Source organism: Diabrotica virgifera, chromosome 9 (genome assembly GCF_917563875.1).
Source record: "Diabrotica virgifera virgifera chromosome 9, PGI_DIABVI_V3a".
In the NCBI taxonomy this organism is placed as follows: Eukaryota; Metazoa; Arthropoda; class Insecta; order Coleoptera; family Chrysomelidae; genus Diabrotica; species Diabrotica virgifera.
This window is the reverse complement of record NC_065451.1, coordinates 182,053,452-182,074,106: the sequence shown is the minus strand read 5'-3', so window position 1 is coordinate 182,074,106 and position 20,655 is coordinate 182,053,452. Positions and strand designations below refer to the sequence as shown.

General features: G+C 32.6%; 2 protein-coding genes across 4 annotated transcripts in view; one reads left to right on the top strand and one right to left on the bottom strand.

Annotated features, from left to right (window-relative positions):
* The window catches only part of LOC126891881 (zinc finger protein 235-like), a 73,584-nt gene that overhangs the window by 45,592 nt on the left and 7,337 nt on the right, over window positions 1-20,655 (bottom strand). Inside the window, exons 2-3 of one of the 3 annotated variants that reach the window (XM_050661222.1) lie at window positions 9,888-10,109; window positions 2,970-5,498 (exon numbers count right to left, since the gene is read on the bottom strand). The exons of 1 other annotated variant lie outside the window; for it this stretch is intronic. In XM_050661222.1, coding sequence (XP_050517179.1) covers window positions 4,507-5,475 — 969 coding nt within the window. In that variant the 5' untranslated portion in view covers window positions 5,476-5,498; window positions 9,888-10,109 and the 3' untranslated portion in view covers window positions 2,970-4,506. Of the gene's footprint in view, window positions 1-2,969; window positions 5,499-9,887; window positions 10,110-20,655 lie in introns of those variants that run through there. One more of the 3 variants, XM_050661220.1, reaches the window with a different exon arrangement.
* Window positions 17,052-18,535, top strand: LOC126891883 (jerky protein homolog-like). The gene has a single exon (XM_050661224.1). It carries the CDS (start codon window positions 17,374-17,376, stop codon window positions 18,151-18,153), a length of 780 nt encoding a protein of 259 aa, XP_050517181.1. The 5' UTR covers window positions 17,052-17,373; the 3' UTR covers window positions 18,154-18,535.

Here is a 20,655-nt window from a genome sequence, read left to right as displayed (position 1 = left end):
AAATAGTATTAAACTTATTGAAAGAACTGCACTTGAATCCAAAGAAATGTGTAGGAATCCGTACTAACTTTAATAATACTTTAATAACGTTAAGTTTTGAATGTCGTTATGGCACTCAAAAGTGTGTGAAAAGTGCCTTAACACTCGTCATTGTAGCCCTAATTTTTAAAAATTATCCCCAAACCCCCTTGTACTCCTCCCCAAAAAACGTTCATGGCCCCTCCCGAAAATCGGTCCTGGATCCGCCCTTACTTTTACCAGTGATTATAAATATTCCACTATATAGCTCACTTCTTGGTAACCGAAAGACGTATCAACAACTAGATGGCGCTACTCGAAAACCGTATCGAGATTTCTCATTCTCTCTCTGACTTGCGAGGAGGTAGGAGTAGTGTCAGGGCCGAACTTACCCTATAGGTGTATTATCTGTGACAAGTTATAGCAACATTTAAAAAAAAGGACTCACATTTTAGATAAAATGGCCTCTGTAACGCATGTGTGTTTACGCCGTCAGAAGAACAGTCAGCGTTGTAGAAGAACAACAAAAAACAGAAAATCGGCAACCAAATTCATGATACAGGTACTGTTAGAAAATAAAAGCATATACGTGCACACTTTTGTTAATATGCAGTTTTCACACAAAACTCGTTCACAATGGAGTCACAATGAAAAGGATTTAGCTCTGCGGCTAAAGCTCGCGGCTTGCTACAGGTGGTCCAATACATATAGGTCTGGATCCCGCGTATGAAAAAAAAGTTGATTAATAGCAAGCTGAAAATTTGTTAATAGCTTAAGGGTGTCTAGTCGAATAAACTTTGATATATGGGAACATTGAAACAGGGGTAGTTTTAATTGTGGAACAGGTTAAAAATTTGGAACGGTCACAGCACGAAAACGGCACATTTATTTTGTCCGACAGAACAGACTTAAACTCTCCGAACAGAGATTAAACTCTCATGAAAAAATCAGACTGCTATTTATTACCTGTCATAATTCCTGTCATTTGACATATTCTACATGTTCCACTCATTAAAACGCCCATTTGGTGATAAATAGCAGTCTGATTTTTGCATGAGAGTTTAATCTCTGTTCGAAGAGTTTAAGTCTGTTCTGTCGGACAAAATAAATGTGCCGTTTTCGTGCTGTGACGGTTCCAAATTTTTAACCTGTTCCACAATTAAAACTACCCCTGTTCCAGTGTTCACACATATCAAAGTTTATTCGACTAGACACCCTTAAGCTATTAACAAATTTTCAGCTTGCTATTAATCAACTTTTTTTTCATACGCGGGATCCAGACCTAATAGCGACAACTTAAAAAACATTGTAGTTGAAGTTGTTTCAAAATTACAAAATATTGGGTATATACCAAAAGTGTGTGATCAAGCATCTAATAATAGAGCTTTATTTAAGCTGTGAGGCGCATGTAAGGATCAGCCTGCAATAGAAATAGGAAATCAGCGGATTTTCATTGTGTTCGATACACCCCACTTATTAAAAAGTCTAAGAAATAATTTTCTTAACAAAAGTTGACGTTTTTTGCCGATTCTAAACAAATATCGTGGCAAGATATTGAATACACATACGACATCGATAGAACCAGTGTGAGAGCACAATGGTGAAAATAACAAACGTTCATATAAACCCTAATAATTTTCAAAAAATGCGTGTAAAATTAGCAGCACAAATTTTTTCCAACTCAATTGCCTCAGCAATATCAACAGCATTATCTGTAGGGCAGTTACACACCAAAACGGCTTCTCTTACTGCCGAATTTTTAAAAATTATAAATAATATTTTTGATGGTCTTAACAGCAAATATTGTAGTGATAGTAATCCAAACAGAAAGACAATGTCAACTTTAAGCAAGTCAACTGAAAACTTAAAAGCAGGTTTAGAATATTTTACAAAAATTAAAGTTTTTGAAAATCAGAAAGAGAGAAATAATATTCACTGTCTACACGGCTTTCAGTGGACCATTTTGTCAGTTTTATGTTTGTGGGAGGAACTTCAAAAATAATATAATGTGTCATATCTTTTAACATATTTTCTGAACCAAAATCCTCTAGAAAATTTTTTCTCTATTGTGCGCAATAGAGTTAGTCTAGTGCGTTCATAAAAAAACATGTGTTTTTACTTAATAACAGGCGGTAGCTGGTTTGTCTTTAGTTTCATGCGTGGAAGAGAATGATGCTAGATCAAAAGTATGTGTTTTATCTCGTCAGGTATTAATGACGCACGGGTAAGTAATCGTGGACTCAACTGAATGTTAAACTACACTATTAGCTTTAGTTTATATATACAGTAGATATTAACAAGTATTTTATAATATCAGGAAAACAATGTCAGTATGTCTTAAAACCTTGGAATCATATGGAAACTTTTTTATTCAGTTTACGGAAAAATGTATTATTGATAAAAACGTGCATGTCCTAAAACTCAAAATGAAAGAATCAGATGTCAAATATTATGAGTCGTATACCAAATTTGTTAAAAAATATTAATTCTTCTCAAGAGTAATATACCTTCATTTTTAAAGCACTTTCATATAAATATGAACGTGGTTTTTAATTGTTCTCGACTTTTAATAATAAAATTTTTCGATATTGTCAATAATGAAAGTACTTCTTGAGAACAAGAAATAATAAATATCTTTTTTTCCTAAAATTTGAATTTTACTATCTTAGTTTGAAAAGAATTAACATTCAAATATACTTATTTACTTTGTTTTGAAATATGATCTAATTAGTGATGTTTTAAACTTTCTAATCCTGTCCGTTTATCAGCTTTTACCTATTGTTCCTAGGCAGATGGCCCTCAACTATTTATATGTTGGAAATTCCCTGCCATTTTATCAAGATATATGTATACCAAATTTCATGCCAATCCAATGAATTCTTTAAAATTCGGAGGTTTTGCAATATTTTACCTGGGGTGAATGGGTTAGATCTGGAAAGAAATTCTGTATATCAACTTCAAATAGTTTATTTCGCATTAGTTCTGAAAATATCATTCTTTTACAAATTGCAAAAAATAATTTACATGTGAATTATCACTGCTAATTTTATTACGTATTTTCCATTTTGTTGTTTTTTTGTAGTGTATTAATAATTAAATAATTTTTAAGAAACCTCTTCACTATTTTTATTAATCAATTTTTAGCGTTTTATCCGAAGTAAAATCGGAATTCCAAAATAGAGATTACAATCGCGTTAAAATTATTTGTTAAAATGCTGAATACTACCCTTATATCGTTGTCTATTACGCCAGCCAAGCAACTCAAATTTATTTTTCAATCTTGGCAAAAATTTCAATAAATGTCGCCACCGTCCCGCCAGTTAGTACTTTGACGAGGGGCAAAGAGGTGTAAGTGGGCGGAGTTTAACACTGAATTCGGTTTTACCTAAAGGTGAGGTATCTATGTAGTTATTAATCAATGCTTTTACACTAGGATAGCCCCTTAAAAGCATTTTTCTCAATACTGCTTTTTCAAATGCGGTGGACATAACTTAAAAATTACTTGACCGATCTACCTGAAATTTCGCATAGATTTTCTTTAGATACTTCATGAGGTAACAACGTCGAGATATTTTTCGTTTTGTGCTTATTTTTTGTTCAATTTGAGTTTCGAAAAAGTGATTTTCACAAAATGTTTACCACAAATTTCGTATTTTTGACTTCCGAGTGATACCAAAAATTCAAAAATCGTTAAAAATAAAAAACTTGACGTTGTTACCTAAAACATAAGCTAATTAAATCTTTTTGAATTTTTTGTTTCGTTTTTGATCCAGAGACGAGTTTTTTGAGCTGCCTTCCAAAATTTGTCACCAATGGCTTATTTTTCAATATTTTGGATTGAATTTTTTCTTAAATATTTTTTGAATTGTACTTAAGAGGAAACAGCGATCAACAGGTAGCAACAAACGCGTTCCAAGATTGCGGCTCTAATTTTGAATATTTTGTCGAGATATTTGGCACACATTTTCTTAATATAATAAAGAATGGCGGTACAGGGCCCAATTTCAGAAATATGTTAGTATTTGGAAATTACTCTACAACTAAATAAAATATTGAAAAAAGGAGCCTGTACCGCCATTAAAAAAGACAAAAATACACTTTCTTCAAATAAACTTTTTATCCCATGCCTAGATTTTGTGAAATCTTGGAACTACTAAAAATTGATTTTTTTATAACAAGAAATCGAACGTCACTGACTTGGCAACATTTCGCGCCTATGTGTATAAAAATTATTGTTTTTGACAGTATAAACGTCACTGTCAGTGTCGAATTACCGACGCACTGTTGCCTCATTTTTGAAAATTCGCAGAACTTTCGCAATATTGGACCGCGTTTGTTGCCACCTGTTGATCGCTACTGTATCACCTTAATATGTTTATTTAATTTCAAAATAAAATTTTCTACCATAGCTTCGAAAAAAATTCACAAAAATGTGCTTGATATGTTGATTTCAAACCATACCCCCCCCCCCCCCATTTAAAACAAATCTCACAATTGTAAGATTTTTTCCCCAGTGTGCACCCTCAAATGTTTTTTCAAAGTACCTGCTCGAGTAAATGCCTTAACACAAATCTCACACTTGTATGGTTTTTCTCCAGTGTGTATTCTTAAATGTTTTTTCAAATCATTAGCTTGAATAAATTGCTTAAAACAAATCTCGCACTTGTATGGTTTTTCCCCAGTATGCACCTTAGAATGTCTTTTCAAATTACTTGAGTTAGTAAATTGATTAAAACAAATTTCACACTTATAAGGTTTTTCTTCAGTGTGGATTCTTAAATGTCCTTTCAAATTACTTGAGTCACTAAATCGCTTAAAACAAATCGCGCACTTGTAAGGTTTTTCTTCAGTGTGTGTTTTCACATGCCGTTTGAAATGACCTGCTTGACTAAATTGCTTAAAACAAATCTCGCATTTATGAGGTTTTACTCCAGTGTGCACTCTCAAATGTCTTTTCAAATTACCTGCTTGACTAAATTGCTTAAAACAAATTTCACACTTATGAGGTTCTTCTCCAGTGTGCACTTTCAAATGTGCTTTCAAAATATATGCTTCACGAAATGGCCTAAGACAAATCTCGCACTTATGAGGTTTTTCCCCGGTGTGCACCCTCACATGTTTTTTCAAATCATTTGATTCACGAAATTGCTTAAAGCAAGTCTCGCACTTATGAGGTTTTTCGCCGGTGTGTAATCTCAAATGTCTTTTCAAATGGTATGCTTCACTAAATTGCTTAAAACAAATTTCACACTTGTACGGTTTTAATCCAGTGTGAATTCTTAAATGATCTGTCAAATGATATTTTTGAAAAAGCTGCTTAAAACAAATCTCGTATTTATAAGGTGTTTTTTCAGTCACAACTTCTGTGTTTTTATTTAGTGTTTTCTCTTCAGTGTGGCGACTCGTTTCATTTGCTTCGTAAGATGAATCTTGGATGAGTTTCTCCATGATTTCCATTCTGTTTTCATCTTGGAGATAACCTAAAATACAAAACAACTATAATAGTCCAGAGAAATAAGGTTTTTGTCGGGACACTTAGCAGCCAGGTTGCAAATGGATTTTTTTGAGTACTATATACCTAATACATTATAAAATACAAAAATGCCCGTCACAGTTCGGACGAGAAACTTAGTTATTAACAAATAAGGGTCAAAAATGGCAGTTTTTTCGTTTAAATCGCTACAGGTAAAAATAGGGTAATTAAATATCTTATTTATAATATTCTTCTTTTTGTAGATGAGCCAAGGTTTAAAATGTCACTTTTTAAATTTTGATCCGATCCTTTCTTTTTTCGGAAAGTGCAAAATAAGACTAAAATTTCATAAATAAAAAATGTGCTATAACTTTTGCGAAAATGGCCTTAAGACTTTCATATTGCACGAAAAATTGAGTCAAACATTCCATATAATGCACAAAAAATTTTAAGACGATTCGTCAATTATTAGTTTAAATTTTATTCAATTTGTTTATCGCAAAGAGCTTTTTTTTCGCAATGTTATTGTTCAGAAAATAATAATGACATAGCAATTCTGTGGAAACCACATGCAAGAATTATAGTTATATTTTTAAAGCATTGAAAAAAATCATTAAAAAGTCGTTTTTATCACTCCGAACAAAGTTTAGTACAATAGAGTAATTTTTGGCTTCAAAACAATTTGAATAACTTTGTTAATATTGACTATAGAGTAAATCTACTTTAGGATTTCAAGAGCTGGTATTTTGATACGAATTTTCAGAAAAAAAAATTTTGCCTAGGTTAATTAGGTTCAAAGTTACCCACTTTTATTATTTAATTCGCAGTTACTTCTATTACATCAAATTCTCCTGTAACAGTATTAGTTACCATACTACTCCGAAACGGCTTGGCCGATTTTTATAAAATTTTACACGTTTATTCTGTAGGACGTTAAAGAGGTTTTAATCTATTTTTATACCCATAAGTTATAAGGGGGTTGCCCCCCTGACAGTTTTTTATATTTTTTTGGACAAAATTATCTACCTTAATTTTATATGATGTAGAATTAAAAAATACATACAACCCTTAATTTTCACTCTTCTATCACCTACCCCTATTTGTTAATAGCCATCTATATATTTACATCTATAAAATTTTTGTCACAGTGTTAGTTTCCATACTCATCCGAGACCGCTTGACCGATTTTTATGAAATTATATATGTATATTCGGTAGGTCTTAGAATCGGTCGTAATCTATTTATTTTTCATATACCTGAGCGATAAGGGGAGTTCCCCCTAACATTTTGTAATGTTAGGTGGGGTTGTGTGTACATAACGTACTCTATAAGATTACGAGTACATACAAATTAAAAAAATTATGATCAAAATCCATCAACAAGTTCCAGCGATATTAATCGCAGCATATGTTTGCAGAATCAGTTTCATTTTTTGAGTGCACGTATTTTAGTAATTCCCCTCCACCGACCACGAATTAATTCCGTTCGGACGCCATTTTTAAAGTTTTATTAACCACTCTGTTGAGGTTCAAAGTTTACTCAAACTTTTACACATAACCTATATATCTTCAACTTCAAAATGGCTCTAGTTAGGTTGCTTAATTGTTATAAACAAAGTAGCCGTCAATTAAATAAAAAAAGTGGCTAACTTTGACCGTAATTAACCTAAGCGAAAAGTTTTTCTTTAATTATTTTTTAATGATTTTAACTTCCAATCGTATAGTAAGATATTTGATCACGTGTTTACTTCTGTCCAATCAGATTAAAATTATACTGATAATTATCTACTGTAGAAAATTACCGATAGAATTTTTTTAAGTAGATTGTTTCTGTTTAATGGCAACCAGTTTCCTAGTTTTGACAACTGTCACATTTAAGAAAATATCCATAATATACATATTAAAAAATAATCTTACGAATATCACACGACAGCAAGAATAAATAGAAAATAATGCTTCATTTTTACTCAAATATGTTGTCATTGGGCAATAGCCACTCGAGCCCTGCGGGCTCTCGCGTCTATTGCCAGACAACAAATTTTCGAAAAACTGCCGCATTATTGTCGATTTATTCTTACTCTCTTTTTCAGTTTTTCAAATTCCACTGTAGTTTTAGCCTACAGTCAATATTAACAAAGTTATTCAAATTGTTTATAAGCCAAAAATGACTCTATTTTAGTAAAATGTTTTCTGAGTGATAAAAATGACTTTTTAATGATTTTTTTTTAAATACGTTGAAAATATGACCATTCTTCTTTCATGTTGTTTTCACAAATTGCTGTATCATTATTATTTTCTGAACAATAACATTGCGAAAAAAAGCTTTTGCTTTTTGGGATAAAAAAAGCTCTTTGGGATAAACAAATTGAATAAAATTTAAACTAATTGACGCATCGTCTTAAAATTTTTTGTGCATTGTATGGACTGTTTGACTCAACTTTTCATGCAATATGAAAGTCCTAAATTAATTCTCGCAAAAGTTATAGCAAATTTTTTATTTTCGAAATTTTAGTTTTATTTTGAAATATCACAAATAATCGGACCAAAATTCAAAAAACGCTATTTTAAACCTCGGCTCATCTACTAAAAGGAAAATATTATAAATAAGACATTTAGTTACCTTACTTTTACCTGTAGTGATTTAAACGAAAAAACTCTCATTTTTGACCCTTATTTGTTAATAACTAAATTTCTCGTCCAAACTGTGACAGGCATTTTTGTATTTATAATGTATTAGGTATATAGTACCCAAAAAAGCCATTTGCAACCTGGCTGCTCAAGTGTCCCGTATTTTTGCCTTAGTTCCCTGGTGTATAAAGCTTGTCACCCACGGGGAGCTAAACTACCGGGTGTCCACTTATATTTTCCCCCATTTTAACTGCCTATAACTTCTAAACGGCTCAAGATAGAAATATGCGGTTTTCGCTGAAATGTTTTATTTTAGTAAAAGTTTTGTCTGAATGGACTGAATTTTTTTTATCGCTTTCAAATACGAAAAAAATGGCGGATTTTTGAAAAAAACGTTGTTGAATTTTTTTTAATGGAACACCCAGTATATTTTTTTGTAAATTGAAAGGAAGGTCATTCACCTCTTCAGCGATATAAAGTTTTTCAAAATCGGTTGTCAAATCACTGAGTAATTAATTTTTAAAATGAGGGGTGCAACGTGGATATCACATACCTAAATAACATAACTGAGCAAAATGATATTATGTTATGTGATTTCTACATTGCATCTCTCATTTTAAAAATTAGTTTCTCAGTCATTTGGCAACCGATTTTAAAATTTTTTATATCGCTGGATAGGTAAATGACCGTTTTTTCAAGATATAAAAAAATAAACTGGGTGTTTTAATAAAAAAAGTCAACGTTTTTTTTAAATCCGCCATTTTTTATTTAAAAGCGATATAAAAATGGTCACTTACCTAAAAACTTGAAAAAACGGTCATTTATGTATCCAGCGATATAAAATTTTTTAAAATCTGTTGTCAAATGACTGAGCAATTAATTTTTAAAATGAGAGATGCAATGTGGAAATCACATAACTTAGTTAGTTATGTTATTTAGGTATGTGATATCCACGTTGCACCTCTCATTTTAAAAATTAATTACTCAGTGATTTGACACCCGATTTTGAAAAACTTTATATCGCTAGATAGGTGAATGACCTTTCTTTTAATTTACAAAAGAATATACTGGGTGTTCCATTAAAAAAAGTCAACAAGGTTTTTTCAAAAATCCGCCATATTTTATTTCGGATTTGAAAGCGATATAAAAAATTCAATCCATTCAGACAAAACTTTTACTAAAATAAAACATTTCAGTGAAAACCGGATATTTTTATCTTTAGCCGTTTAGAAGTTGTAGGCAGTTAAAATGGAGGAAAATATAAGTGGACACCCGGTATAATATATATTATAGATTTATACGCGCAACATGCCCCGAACGTATCCTGAAGACCCACAGACGATGGCAGATATGTTTCAGAATAAGAAGAGCATTGGTCATGCCAACTACAATATACTAGTGATGTTGAAAAAGTAACTATTACTATACAGAGAGACAAATCGTTACTTTGATTACTTCGTTACTTCGTACCAATCGTATCAGAGCGAGTAAATATTTTGAGTATGTATTGTATCTACAATCGGTTGATATCGGAATCGGATCGGTATTGGACGAGTGTTCGGTATTAGTACAGTCACAGAATAAATAACCACACGGAAGCGAAACTCCTGCCGAAAACGGTAACATAATTTTCATGCTCATGTGTCAACGTAACCGGTGCAACCTCACTTTTGCGACTGACGTGACAGTTGTTTATAGTTATTTTATATTTATATATGTTTTATTTTATATTTCATATTTAATTAATAACTACTTATCAAAAATATTACCTAATTTGGAATGGTCTATTAGTCTAATCCTTAGAACATCAAGTTCTATTCTGTAATTTTTGCACAAGGTCAAATATTTCGGTCCCAACAAAATCAATGGAAACGACAATCAGATTCGCTTCTGTGTGGTTAGTTATTCTGTGGTACAGTTAACTAAAATTTTATCTGTGAAGGGCGAAGGCTATGAAGAGTTTTACAGGATTACAGGGCGCCGAGAAGTAGCTGAAATAGAGAGAGATATATCATTTAACAAAGCATGCACCCAGAAACAGATGTCTATACATACGATTTGTCGAGGTAGATAATTCACAGAATTTCACAGATCTTAGTTCCTTTGAAAATAAAAATGCAACACATTAGATTTTAATAATAAATACACACTATTCTTATTTGTATTTCCACCCATTTTTCTATTGAAAACTTTTTCCTGTTTCACTATTTCCCTAAAAATCATTTATTTTTTCCTAAATGGCTTGGTTTATGTCCGTACCTCAGAACAAAAGTGTATTAAAGTCACAAAATGTACATTTTACAGGAGAGCGAAAATAAAAATTATTTTTAGTGTTTTGTAACATTTTCCATTTAATACATTAAATTTTATTTAGCAACTTCTTATAAATGTGAATAATGATCATTGTTCTTTTTACCACTAAAATGAAAATTTTTTGAAAATTACTGTTTTGGAAAAAATGGACTTAACACATTTTCGCTCTGAAAAATAAATTTTTGACTGTGACTTAATATTAATTTTGCTACCTATCCTATGGCAAAGACGGAGATCTATTACTAAAAATATCATACCTATTTTACAAAATTAAGGAAATGTTTGGATATAAAGAACTAAAAATATTATAAGGACGTATTTGTAACAAAACCATTAATACGAGTACTAAAAAACTACTTAAAAAAAGTCGAATTAAAAAAACAGAAATGGTTGTAACAGAACTGTATGAATATGAATTACATACATACACATACTGTTTGTGAAATTAAATTTTTTTCCATTATTCTCAGTTTAATTTTTATTTTGAAACGGCGAATCGTAAGAATTGCGCAGTTTCTTAAAGTCTAAGAATAGAAACTGTCATTTCATACACTTTGAAATATTTGTTCTTTCCAAAAATTTTAGGCAACTGTAACCAATCCCATGGAGTAGATAATAATTTGAAAATTAGGGCATTTTTAGCCTGTCGTTCTATAACTGAAGGCCGCGTCCCACCATCAAATAATTTGATCAAACTGGTTTGAGCAAACTGAAAGTGACAGTTAGTGACGTCACATCCTGAGTGTTGATTGTGGATAATAATGAAAAAATTTAATTTTAAATAAAGTACAAACAAGTAGACAACTCAGTACAAAAAATTTGATCAAACTAGACTGATAGTGAGAGCACAGATTTTTAGAATTTCAAAAAAACTGCAATTGTGACGTCACTTTGACGTACTTCCTGAGTTTGCTCAAACTGTTTGATCAAATTATTTTATGGTGAGACGCGGCCTTGAGTGTATACTGTCAAAAAGTAATGAGTGTACTGAGTGTATACTGTACAAAAGGAAATTGTGAGTGATTTATTTTATATGTGGATATCTCCACATATTTATAAGTAGATAAAAGTAGCACATAATCATTTGTAAGTTCCGGTTTTGGGATGAGCAATTATAGGTCCAAATAACAATAGAAGTTGTGCTTTGAGGTAATGAATGAATGTATTGGACCAAACATGAGGCCATTTCGTTTCCACCTCAACCAGCAATTGATTCATCCCACATTAGACACTTCGCCTGTTTTTCCATTGAATCATAAATTGTATAATTAAAACACCAGAGATTTAAACTGTAAAAACTTTGAGGATCAGTTAGCTTTGGGCAAGGAAGACATTTTTGTAAATTTATCATTAAAACTTTTTGTCCGGGGCTATTGATGGACATCTCTTTGTCTATTTGTTTCAATTTGTACCATCACTTGTAATGTTTCTCAGATTAGAAATTCATCACATTTATCACACGTGTCTTTTGAAGGAACAGCTAATGATAAATTAAATTCTGTATTAAAAATGCGATTGTAAAGCCATTCTTTGTCTACTTCGTCTGAACGAATGCTTTTCAAATTTCATTCTTCCTTAAACATCCTAAACATTGTAGAAATTATTTAATGGCCTCCTAAATATTTGTTCGCCGTCCTTCTTCGACTATAATGTGATTCTTCATATGGATATTTATAGATAGGCCATTATATGCTCATGAATCCTATCTTTTACATCATTCTTTACTTTATTTTTACTCTTTTCTCACATTCTAAAACTCCACTTGTTTGCAATTTTTCAAATGAACATCTAACAATAGATTGAGAAATATCTAGAGTCTCTTTTCTTCAATGGTAAAAAAATATTTCCAGTTACAATGGCTAGCTTGAGTACCTGTTCGTTCTCTTTTTCTTTTGATACACGTTTTTTTTTTCAAGATAAGACATTAAAAACTGTCTTTTTGGATCTATGGTTGTCTCAAGATTCCAAAATTATCGGTGAATTTGTGCCTTCTGAGCCACAAACTTGACAAATTTTAAAAGATTGTGGACTTTATGCTTTGCCTGAATTGCATTATGTGGGACATAATACTTTTTGTTGGACATAATATGGTTTTGCCCTGGGAAACGTATACACCATTTTGGATCTAATACATTTGAAGTGCAGAAGATATTGTTTTGCTCTAAGCGAAGTGTGGACTTAATACTGTTCATACAAGGCTATTTTGGCCAATTTCAGTCGAAACAGCGAATAAGAAACACTAGTGGATAAAGCGGAAAATTTTAAGCCCAGTGAGCTAAAAAAGTAGAAAACGGAAATTTTGGACTTAATACAGTTTTGCTCTGAGGTACGGATGTGCATTTTTTGTTACGATTCAATAATCTAAAATAATATCTGCCCGGGCCAAAAAAATTAGTAGAATTTTTACAAAATTCTAATTTTTTGGACAAAATTATGTCGGGCACCCCTTGTTTTTAATAAGTTTTAACATAAAAGATCCATTATCCAGAATTTCTATCCATTAAATAGATCGGTGAAGGTCGTTGTTATATTATCGGATCTTATACTTATACTGAGAAATGCGATTCTCGATATGATTACCGGTATTCAAATACAAAAGTAATCAAAGTAATTAAAGTAACGAATACTGTAAATGATTACTTTATACAAAAGTAACGATTTGTAACGAATACTCGAAAGTAACTATAATCAACATCACTACAATATACAATAGTGCAGGGGTCACCAATTAGCTGACCGCGGTCCGCATCCGAACCGTGAGCTACTTTTGTGCGGACCGTCATTAAATTTAGAATATAGCTTTTGGCAATTTTGAAAATGTTTGGCCATGAAATTGTATATTATGTTTGACTCAACTTATGTGTGCGAAGCCGCTTTATCAAGAATGAACTTTATCGGTACAGATCTCAGCTAACAGATGAATATCTCAACTCCCCAAGGAGAATCAGCTGCACCAAACTCACTCCAAACCTCAGACAGGTTGTACCTACCCTTACCTACATAATAAAAAATGTCATTTTTCTCACTAATAATTTAATTTTGCAAAGAATGACAAATTTTCTGATTCGGTTTTTTTTGTGGATTCCTGTTCAAAAATGTCCCCTTAAACAAATCAGAAGGGGCCCGGGATGCCGGGCAAAACAATCTTTTTATACAAATTCAAAATTACCTTTTAGCTGCGAAAATTATATTAAAAAAAAGGTCTCCTGTCATTTTTTTCGAAAGTTGATGGTTTTCGAGTTATAAGCGATTTAAAATCTGAAAAATGTGAAAATTCCTATGCATTTTCGAGGTTTGGAAACTCATATGTAAATTATTAGTTTTCAGGTTGCCAAGTGCCTAAATTGAAGCTTATAAATTCAATTTCAAGATTGTAACAAGTAATCGGGACTTACTTCAATATAGACCGTTGTTTTTAATTGTCAATTATGCGAGTCAACTCGACTTTTAAGTCTCCGCACATCGCAATTTATGGTGCGTCTCTGTCGCACTTATTATACACATTATACGTACTTATGCAAAAAATGCTTAACAAATACTTCACATTTATTAAAATTTTATATATTTATTATTAAAATATTTTTTTCTTAATGATTTATTTATTTATTCAATTAATTATTGCCAATGTGCTACTTAAATACGCCAATAAAAGCAAACGGTCGAAATTGAAATAAACCTCGAAAACTCATCAGAATCTTAAAATTGAATGTTTAAACTTCAATTTAGGCACTTGACAACCGCAAAAATAATAATGTACTATTGTGTATCAATTTATCAATCAAAGATAGAATAAAATTTTTATTTTTTTAATATAACGCGGGCACCTAAATTTGATACACCCTGTATATTGATTTGTAAATATTTATTAGAAGTTAGCTTTCACGTAGTAGGTTTCTCCTTAATGAGTTTTTCCATGAAGAATTAAAGACATTTGTAAATAAGTAAAGTGAAAGGAACATTTATTTAGGATTATAATTTAAAAAGATTGTTTTGTTATTACGGGAAAGGTAAAACCACAGGTAACTGTAATTATTAGTTTTTAGAAAATTAAAGGTAGAGAGATTTGGAATTTTAATTTTAAGGATTGTTTGAAAGAATGGCTGGGTTTTTCGAATGGAAAAGGGAAATGTTTCTGATTGGCTTGGCAATTTGGAATGGGGAGAGAGAAGTTTGAATGTTCAGACAGTTTTGGACGAGGAGATCATTGTGTTACCGGCATCCGAGAAGAGCAATCAAAAGTTTTCGTGAGTAGTTCAGAAGCAAGTACTAGTGGTTGTTTTGATAGTGAGAGAGTAGCTGAAAAGTGGAACGAGAGACAAATCAAATCGAGAAGAAATACCTCTTTGATTCTGTAAAGTCCAAGAGAGTAAGTTACAAGAATTATCGTTATTAAAATTATTTGTGACACCAAGTAAAAAAGATACTTGGGTCTCAGGAGATTATTGTTGAGAAAGAGAGGAGACAGTTTTGGAGTTTATTGAACGAGTACTGGCAAAAAGAGGCCTGGCTTGTGTTTTGGAGAAATAGTTGCTGGTATCCTGCTGGATTGTTTGCTGAGAACGGAGAGGGCTTTGATTGGTAGCCTAACATAATCAACAAGGAGGAGCTGTTTGGGTCAAGAGGAGACATCATTGTGTGTGAATCAAAAAGGTCAGTCAATAACCTATGTGATAGATTTGCTTTATAATCAGAAGTTAATTTTTTTTACGTAAAAGCATATGAATTTAAGATTCCAACATTTCAAAAACTTAATAGGAAGTATAAGTAATTTTGCGAATATCAAATTTGTTTGTTTAGCTTTTTTTTAATGGTATCAAGAACAAAGCGATAAATATTTGTTTGAATTAGTTTAATTTATATGGTAAAAGTTTCTTTTGGACAGTTATGTCCACAGGATTTAATTGATAAATTTACAGAGCATTGCTTTTGATAATAAAGGTATTTGTATGTGTTTATTTATGGTATTTCTATTTATTTCCTTTTCCTATTTTATCCCGATAAGGATCAACTAAGAGATACTGAAGCCACGAGAGAGGATAAGTATAACCTAAGAGAATTTAATTAAATTTTTTATGACAAAAGGCACCCTAAGATATTTTACTAATACCTAAATACTAAATACTAAATACTAATTAATATAAAAGTAATAGAAAGCAGATCATAACAGTACACATGAATTTTCAAGCTTCGAAAATGCTTATTTTCGCATTTTTCCGTTTATAAATCGCTTAAAACTTGAAATCTATCAAGTTTTGACAAAAATGACAGAAATTTTTTTTTGTTTAAGATGACTCAAAAATGCTAAAAATATATTTTCGGGAGCAAAAAGGTGATGTTTTGGATTTATTAAAAACTGTTAAAAATAATTTCTGCCTAAAAAATTCGCACTGCACCCTTCTGATTTGTTTACCGAAATGGAACAACCAGACAGGTAGTGTTAACTCCGGACCCCGGAAGTGTCATAGGTTTTCGAAACGGATCCTCAGGAAATATAATTGGTGACCCCTCCAACAGTGCACTCAGACTGACATATTTCCCAATCACATGCAAATTTGCGCAAATAATATCTAATGATTCACAAACCGGGCCAACATCCAAATAAAACATCATCCTATCGACCAATCAGCTTGTTGCCGACAATGTCTACAATCTTCGAAAGACTACTCACGGTTCCCGGGAAGGGGGGTTATCGTAGGAGTTCTTGTCACTGGGAATTTTCCGGCGTCTACTTATTTCTTACATTTCTTCAGTCAAAATTCACTGAGAGCGAAATCGCAGCACGTTCTTTTTTTAACTAAGCGAGAAATGAATTTTTTCTGCACAAAGCTCTACTATTCCGTAAGTATTTTACATCTTTTGAAATTCACATTGTATTACCAATATTTTTTCTTTCAAAAATCTCCAAAAGTAGTTTTGGAGACATTAATACATTAGCCTTAATTTTTTCAGATTTTTCTGATTACTCTACATAAAAACAAATAAAAAAAATTACAGCCCTTTAAAGTTACAAAATGAAAATCTATTTTTTCCAATATATCAAAAACTATTAGAGCTTTTTTATTAAAAATGGACATGTGGCATTCTTATGGCAGTATTATCTTAAGAAAAAATTACACTCTTGGCCAAAAAAATCCGGACACCTTAAAAATGGGTCATTTTGATGTCTCGAATATCCTAAACCTCTTGTCCGATTTTAGTGATTTTTTTAATATGTTATAGCCTTATTCTCTAAGAATATCGATGCAGTCACAGTGTTGCTGAAGAGGTAAATATCATTGTATACCAGGTGTAACAATAATACAGTAGAACCCCGATAAGTCGGCCCCCGATAACCCGGAAGTCCGGCTAACCCGGACCGATTTTTATCAGACAAACATTTCAACAATAAAAATGTACAGTCGGAAAAATGAAAGAATACCCATGAACGAATATATAAAACACGCTGTATTTTCCTCTCACCTTGTCACAAATAAAATTGCCCAGCTCAAGTACATGTAATAATAATTATTATATGTACTTGCGCTTGCCAATTTTTTGTGTGACACGGTGACAGGAAAATACAGCGTGTTTTATATGTTCGTTCGTGGGTATTCTTTCATGTAATATAATATTTGAGAGATAATGGGTATTAGTGTAATTTGAATACATATTTTATGACAGTAAAAATGACTCATGGCACACAACGTTCTTTGTTTGGGTTATCGGAATCAACAGGCACCTGTAGTATTGTACCCTTTATTTATTTTAAACTGTCAGCATTGTTTGAAAAGACTATTAAAAAATTCTTTTTGAAACAATGGTCTTAGTTCTCCACTGTTATTAAATAACATAATAAAATCGTTGCGATTGAGAACCGTATTGTGTGTAGTACAGTCGTATTATTCGCTTCCCTTCTGTAATCGTTCGTAAATCTATTCAGATTTTGTGTTTTTTGTCTACGTAATGGCAGCGAAACGTAAAAATGTTGTAGTGACAATGGAAAAGAAACTAGAAGCCTTAGGTAGAATTGATAAAGGCGAATCTTTAAAAACAGTTGCAGCATCATATGGTGTCGGTACATCTACAGTATCGGATTGGAAGAAAAATAGAACTAAAATCGAAGAATTCTGTTTCAAAATGATAACAAAAGACAGTTTGGACAATCGGTGCAAAACTAATAAAGCTAAAAATGAGACTCTCGACGACGCTTTGTATGTGTGGTTTTGTGCGGAACGCGAACGTGGATTACCAGTGTCTGGACCAATTATTCAAGAAACAGCACTCAAGCTGAATCAAATGTTGCCTGATTGTGAACCAAATTTCACTGCGAGTCAAGGTTGGCTGGATAGATGGAAAAAACGTCATGGAATACGCCAACTATCTATCACTGGAGAAAGTCTATCTGGGGACAACAACGCTGCTCATGACTATAAAAGCAAGTTTTTGGATTTTGTGAGAGAAGAAAATTTAACGGCAGATCAAATATATAACGCCGATGAGACTGGCCTGTTTTATAGAATGTTGCCAAGCAAAACTTTGGCCTCAAAAACTGAAGAAGCCGCAAAAGGATACAAAAAAAGCAAAGACCGATTGACAATAATGGTCTGCAGCAATGCTTCAGGGAAGCATAAATTGCCCCTAGTCTTAATAGGAAAATCAAAAAATCCGCGAGCACTGAAAAATGTAAATCGGGATTCTTTACCAGTCTCAAAAGAATGCATGGATGGACAGCACCACTTTTAAAAACTGGTTTTTTGATTGTTTTGTGCCAGGTGTAACAAAATATTTAAAAGACTGTGGGTTGCCAAATAAAGCTGTCCTAATAATTGATAATGCGCCTTCACATCCTTCAGCAGATGTGCTGGTCAGTGGGGACATTACCGTCAAGTTTTTGCCGCCTAATGTAACAGCGCTATTACAGCCCATGGACCAGGGGGTTCTAGAGAAAATTAAGAAGGTTTACAGAAGACAGATGTTAAGCACAATCATAGAAGATGAAGGACAACACGGTGTAGTTTGAAGTTCTCAAAACGTTCAATGTCAAAACTGTAATTTATATGATTGCAGAATCTTGGGAACAAGTGACTACAATCAGCTTGATAAAATCTTGGAAAAAAACTGTGGAAGGGTGTATGCGACTTGCCAGAAAATTCAATTCAACCAGTGGATAATTGTTACCTGGAAAATGATTCGCCAGACGAAGTCCAGCCCCAAGAACTTTTGAATATGTTCCAAAATATTGACGGTTGCTCTGAAGTCGATGAAAGTGACATTAATCTGTGGTTAGAGGCAGATAATAACGGAGGTTATGCGCCACTTACTGACGAGGCAGTGATCGCGTTGTGTTTACCTGACGCTAGTGAATCAGACGCTGAGAACGCAGACGGTGACATTGAACAGCCAGTGATGAGTCATGGAGACGCAATGACCCAATTAGACGCACTAATGATTTATTTCGAGCGGCAAGCGGAAACATCACCGGCTGAACTGCTGATGTTAAAGAGACTGCGGGATCGCACAGCACGCAAGCGGCAGACGAAATTGACGCAACCGAAACTGACTGATTTTTTTATTACCAAGAAATGAACAATACTCTATACAACTATATGTAAGTTAATGTGTACTGTGCATATATATTTCATGTTATTTCAATTATAACGGAGTTTATCTGTAAGTATACTGTATTTTATTAATTTTTACCATTTTCTCCGGCTAACCCGGATTTTCGATAACCCGGATCGGCCGCGGTCCCGATTAATCCGAGTTATCGAGGTTCCACTGTACTGTATTTTTTCCTCAAAGTTCGGAACACCCTGTCGAATATTCTAGCATTTAAAAAATATTGAAATTAAAACTCAATTGTAGCCTTAGCCTTTCTTAACATTCTGCTTTGTGACTGTGACTCATTCACTTATGTTGGACATCAAAAAAGTTAGGTACTTTCACAACTAGCCATGTTCTTCACCAATACAGGGTGTTTCTAAATAAGAGCGACAAACTTTAAGGGGTAATGAAGGGGTACTGCATGAAAAAATAATGACCGTTTGATTTATGAACATATGTCTTCAAGTGATAGGTTTCCGAGATACGGGATGTTAAATTTTTTCTTACACACTTGACGATTTATTTATTGCTCTAAAACCGGTTGAGATATGCAAATGAAATTTGATGGGTTTTAAGAGGTAGTTATTGCGCAGTTTTTGACATACAATTATGTATTTTATATTCACCACTGGCGTGCATACGGGTCATATAACCCGGTGCACGCCAATGGTGAATATAAAATTATTAGTTGTATGTAAAAAAATGTAAAATAACTACTTCTTAAAACCTACGAAATTTCATTTGCATACCTCAACCGCTTTTAGAGCAATAAATAAATCGTCAGTTTGTAAGAAAAAATTCAACATCCCGTGTTTCGAAAACGAAGCATTTGCGGACATATGTTTATTAAGCAAACTGTCATTATTTTTTCATGTAGAATTAACGCTTAAAGTTTGTCGCACTTGTTTAGAAACACCCTGTACTGAAAAAGAACATGGCTAATTGTTAAAGTACCTAACTTTTGTATTATCCAACATAGGCCAATGAATCAAAAAACAGAATGTTTAGAAAACCTGAGGCTATAGTTGAGTTTTAATTTCAATATGTTTTAAATGCTAGAATATTTCACAGGGTGTTCCGAAATTTGAGGAAAAAACACAGTATTATTGTTACACCTGGTATGCAATAACATTTACCTGTTCAGCAACAATATTACTACATCAAGATTCTTAAAGAATAAGGCTATAACATACTAAAAGAATCACTAAAATCGGACAACAGGTTTAGGAGATTCGAGACATCAAAAATGACCCATTTTTAAGGTGTCCCGATTTTTTTTGGCCAGGAGTGTATAACGAAATTTGGACACCCCATAAAAATTTTATGGGGGTTTTGTTCCTTAAACCCCCCCCCCCCCAAACTTTCGTGTACGTTCCAGTTTAATTATTATTGTAGTACCATTAGTTAAACACAATGTTTTAAAAACTTTTTTGTCTCTTTGTACTTTTTCGAAAAGTTAGTTTTTATCGAGATATTTTGAATATTTTTTGTCAAATCCACCACATATTTGTATAATAATATGGTTAAGTACGATTATGGAGAGTTGGTAATAATATGAAAATTTATTTATGATTTACATTTTTAGGTATATTTTGAACCATATTGAAAAAGAAGCCACATCTCAATATAAGGTGCCTTATC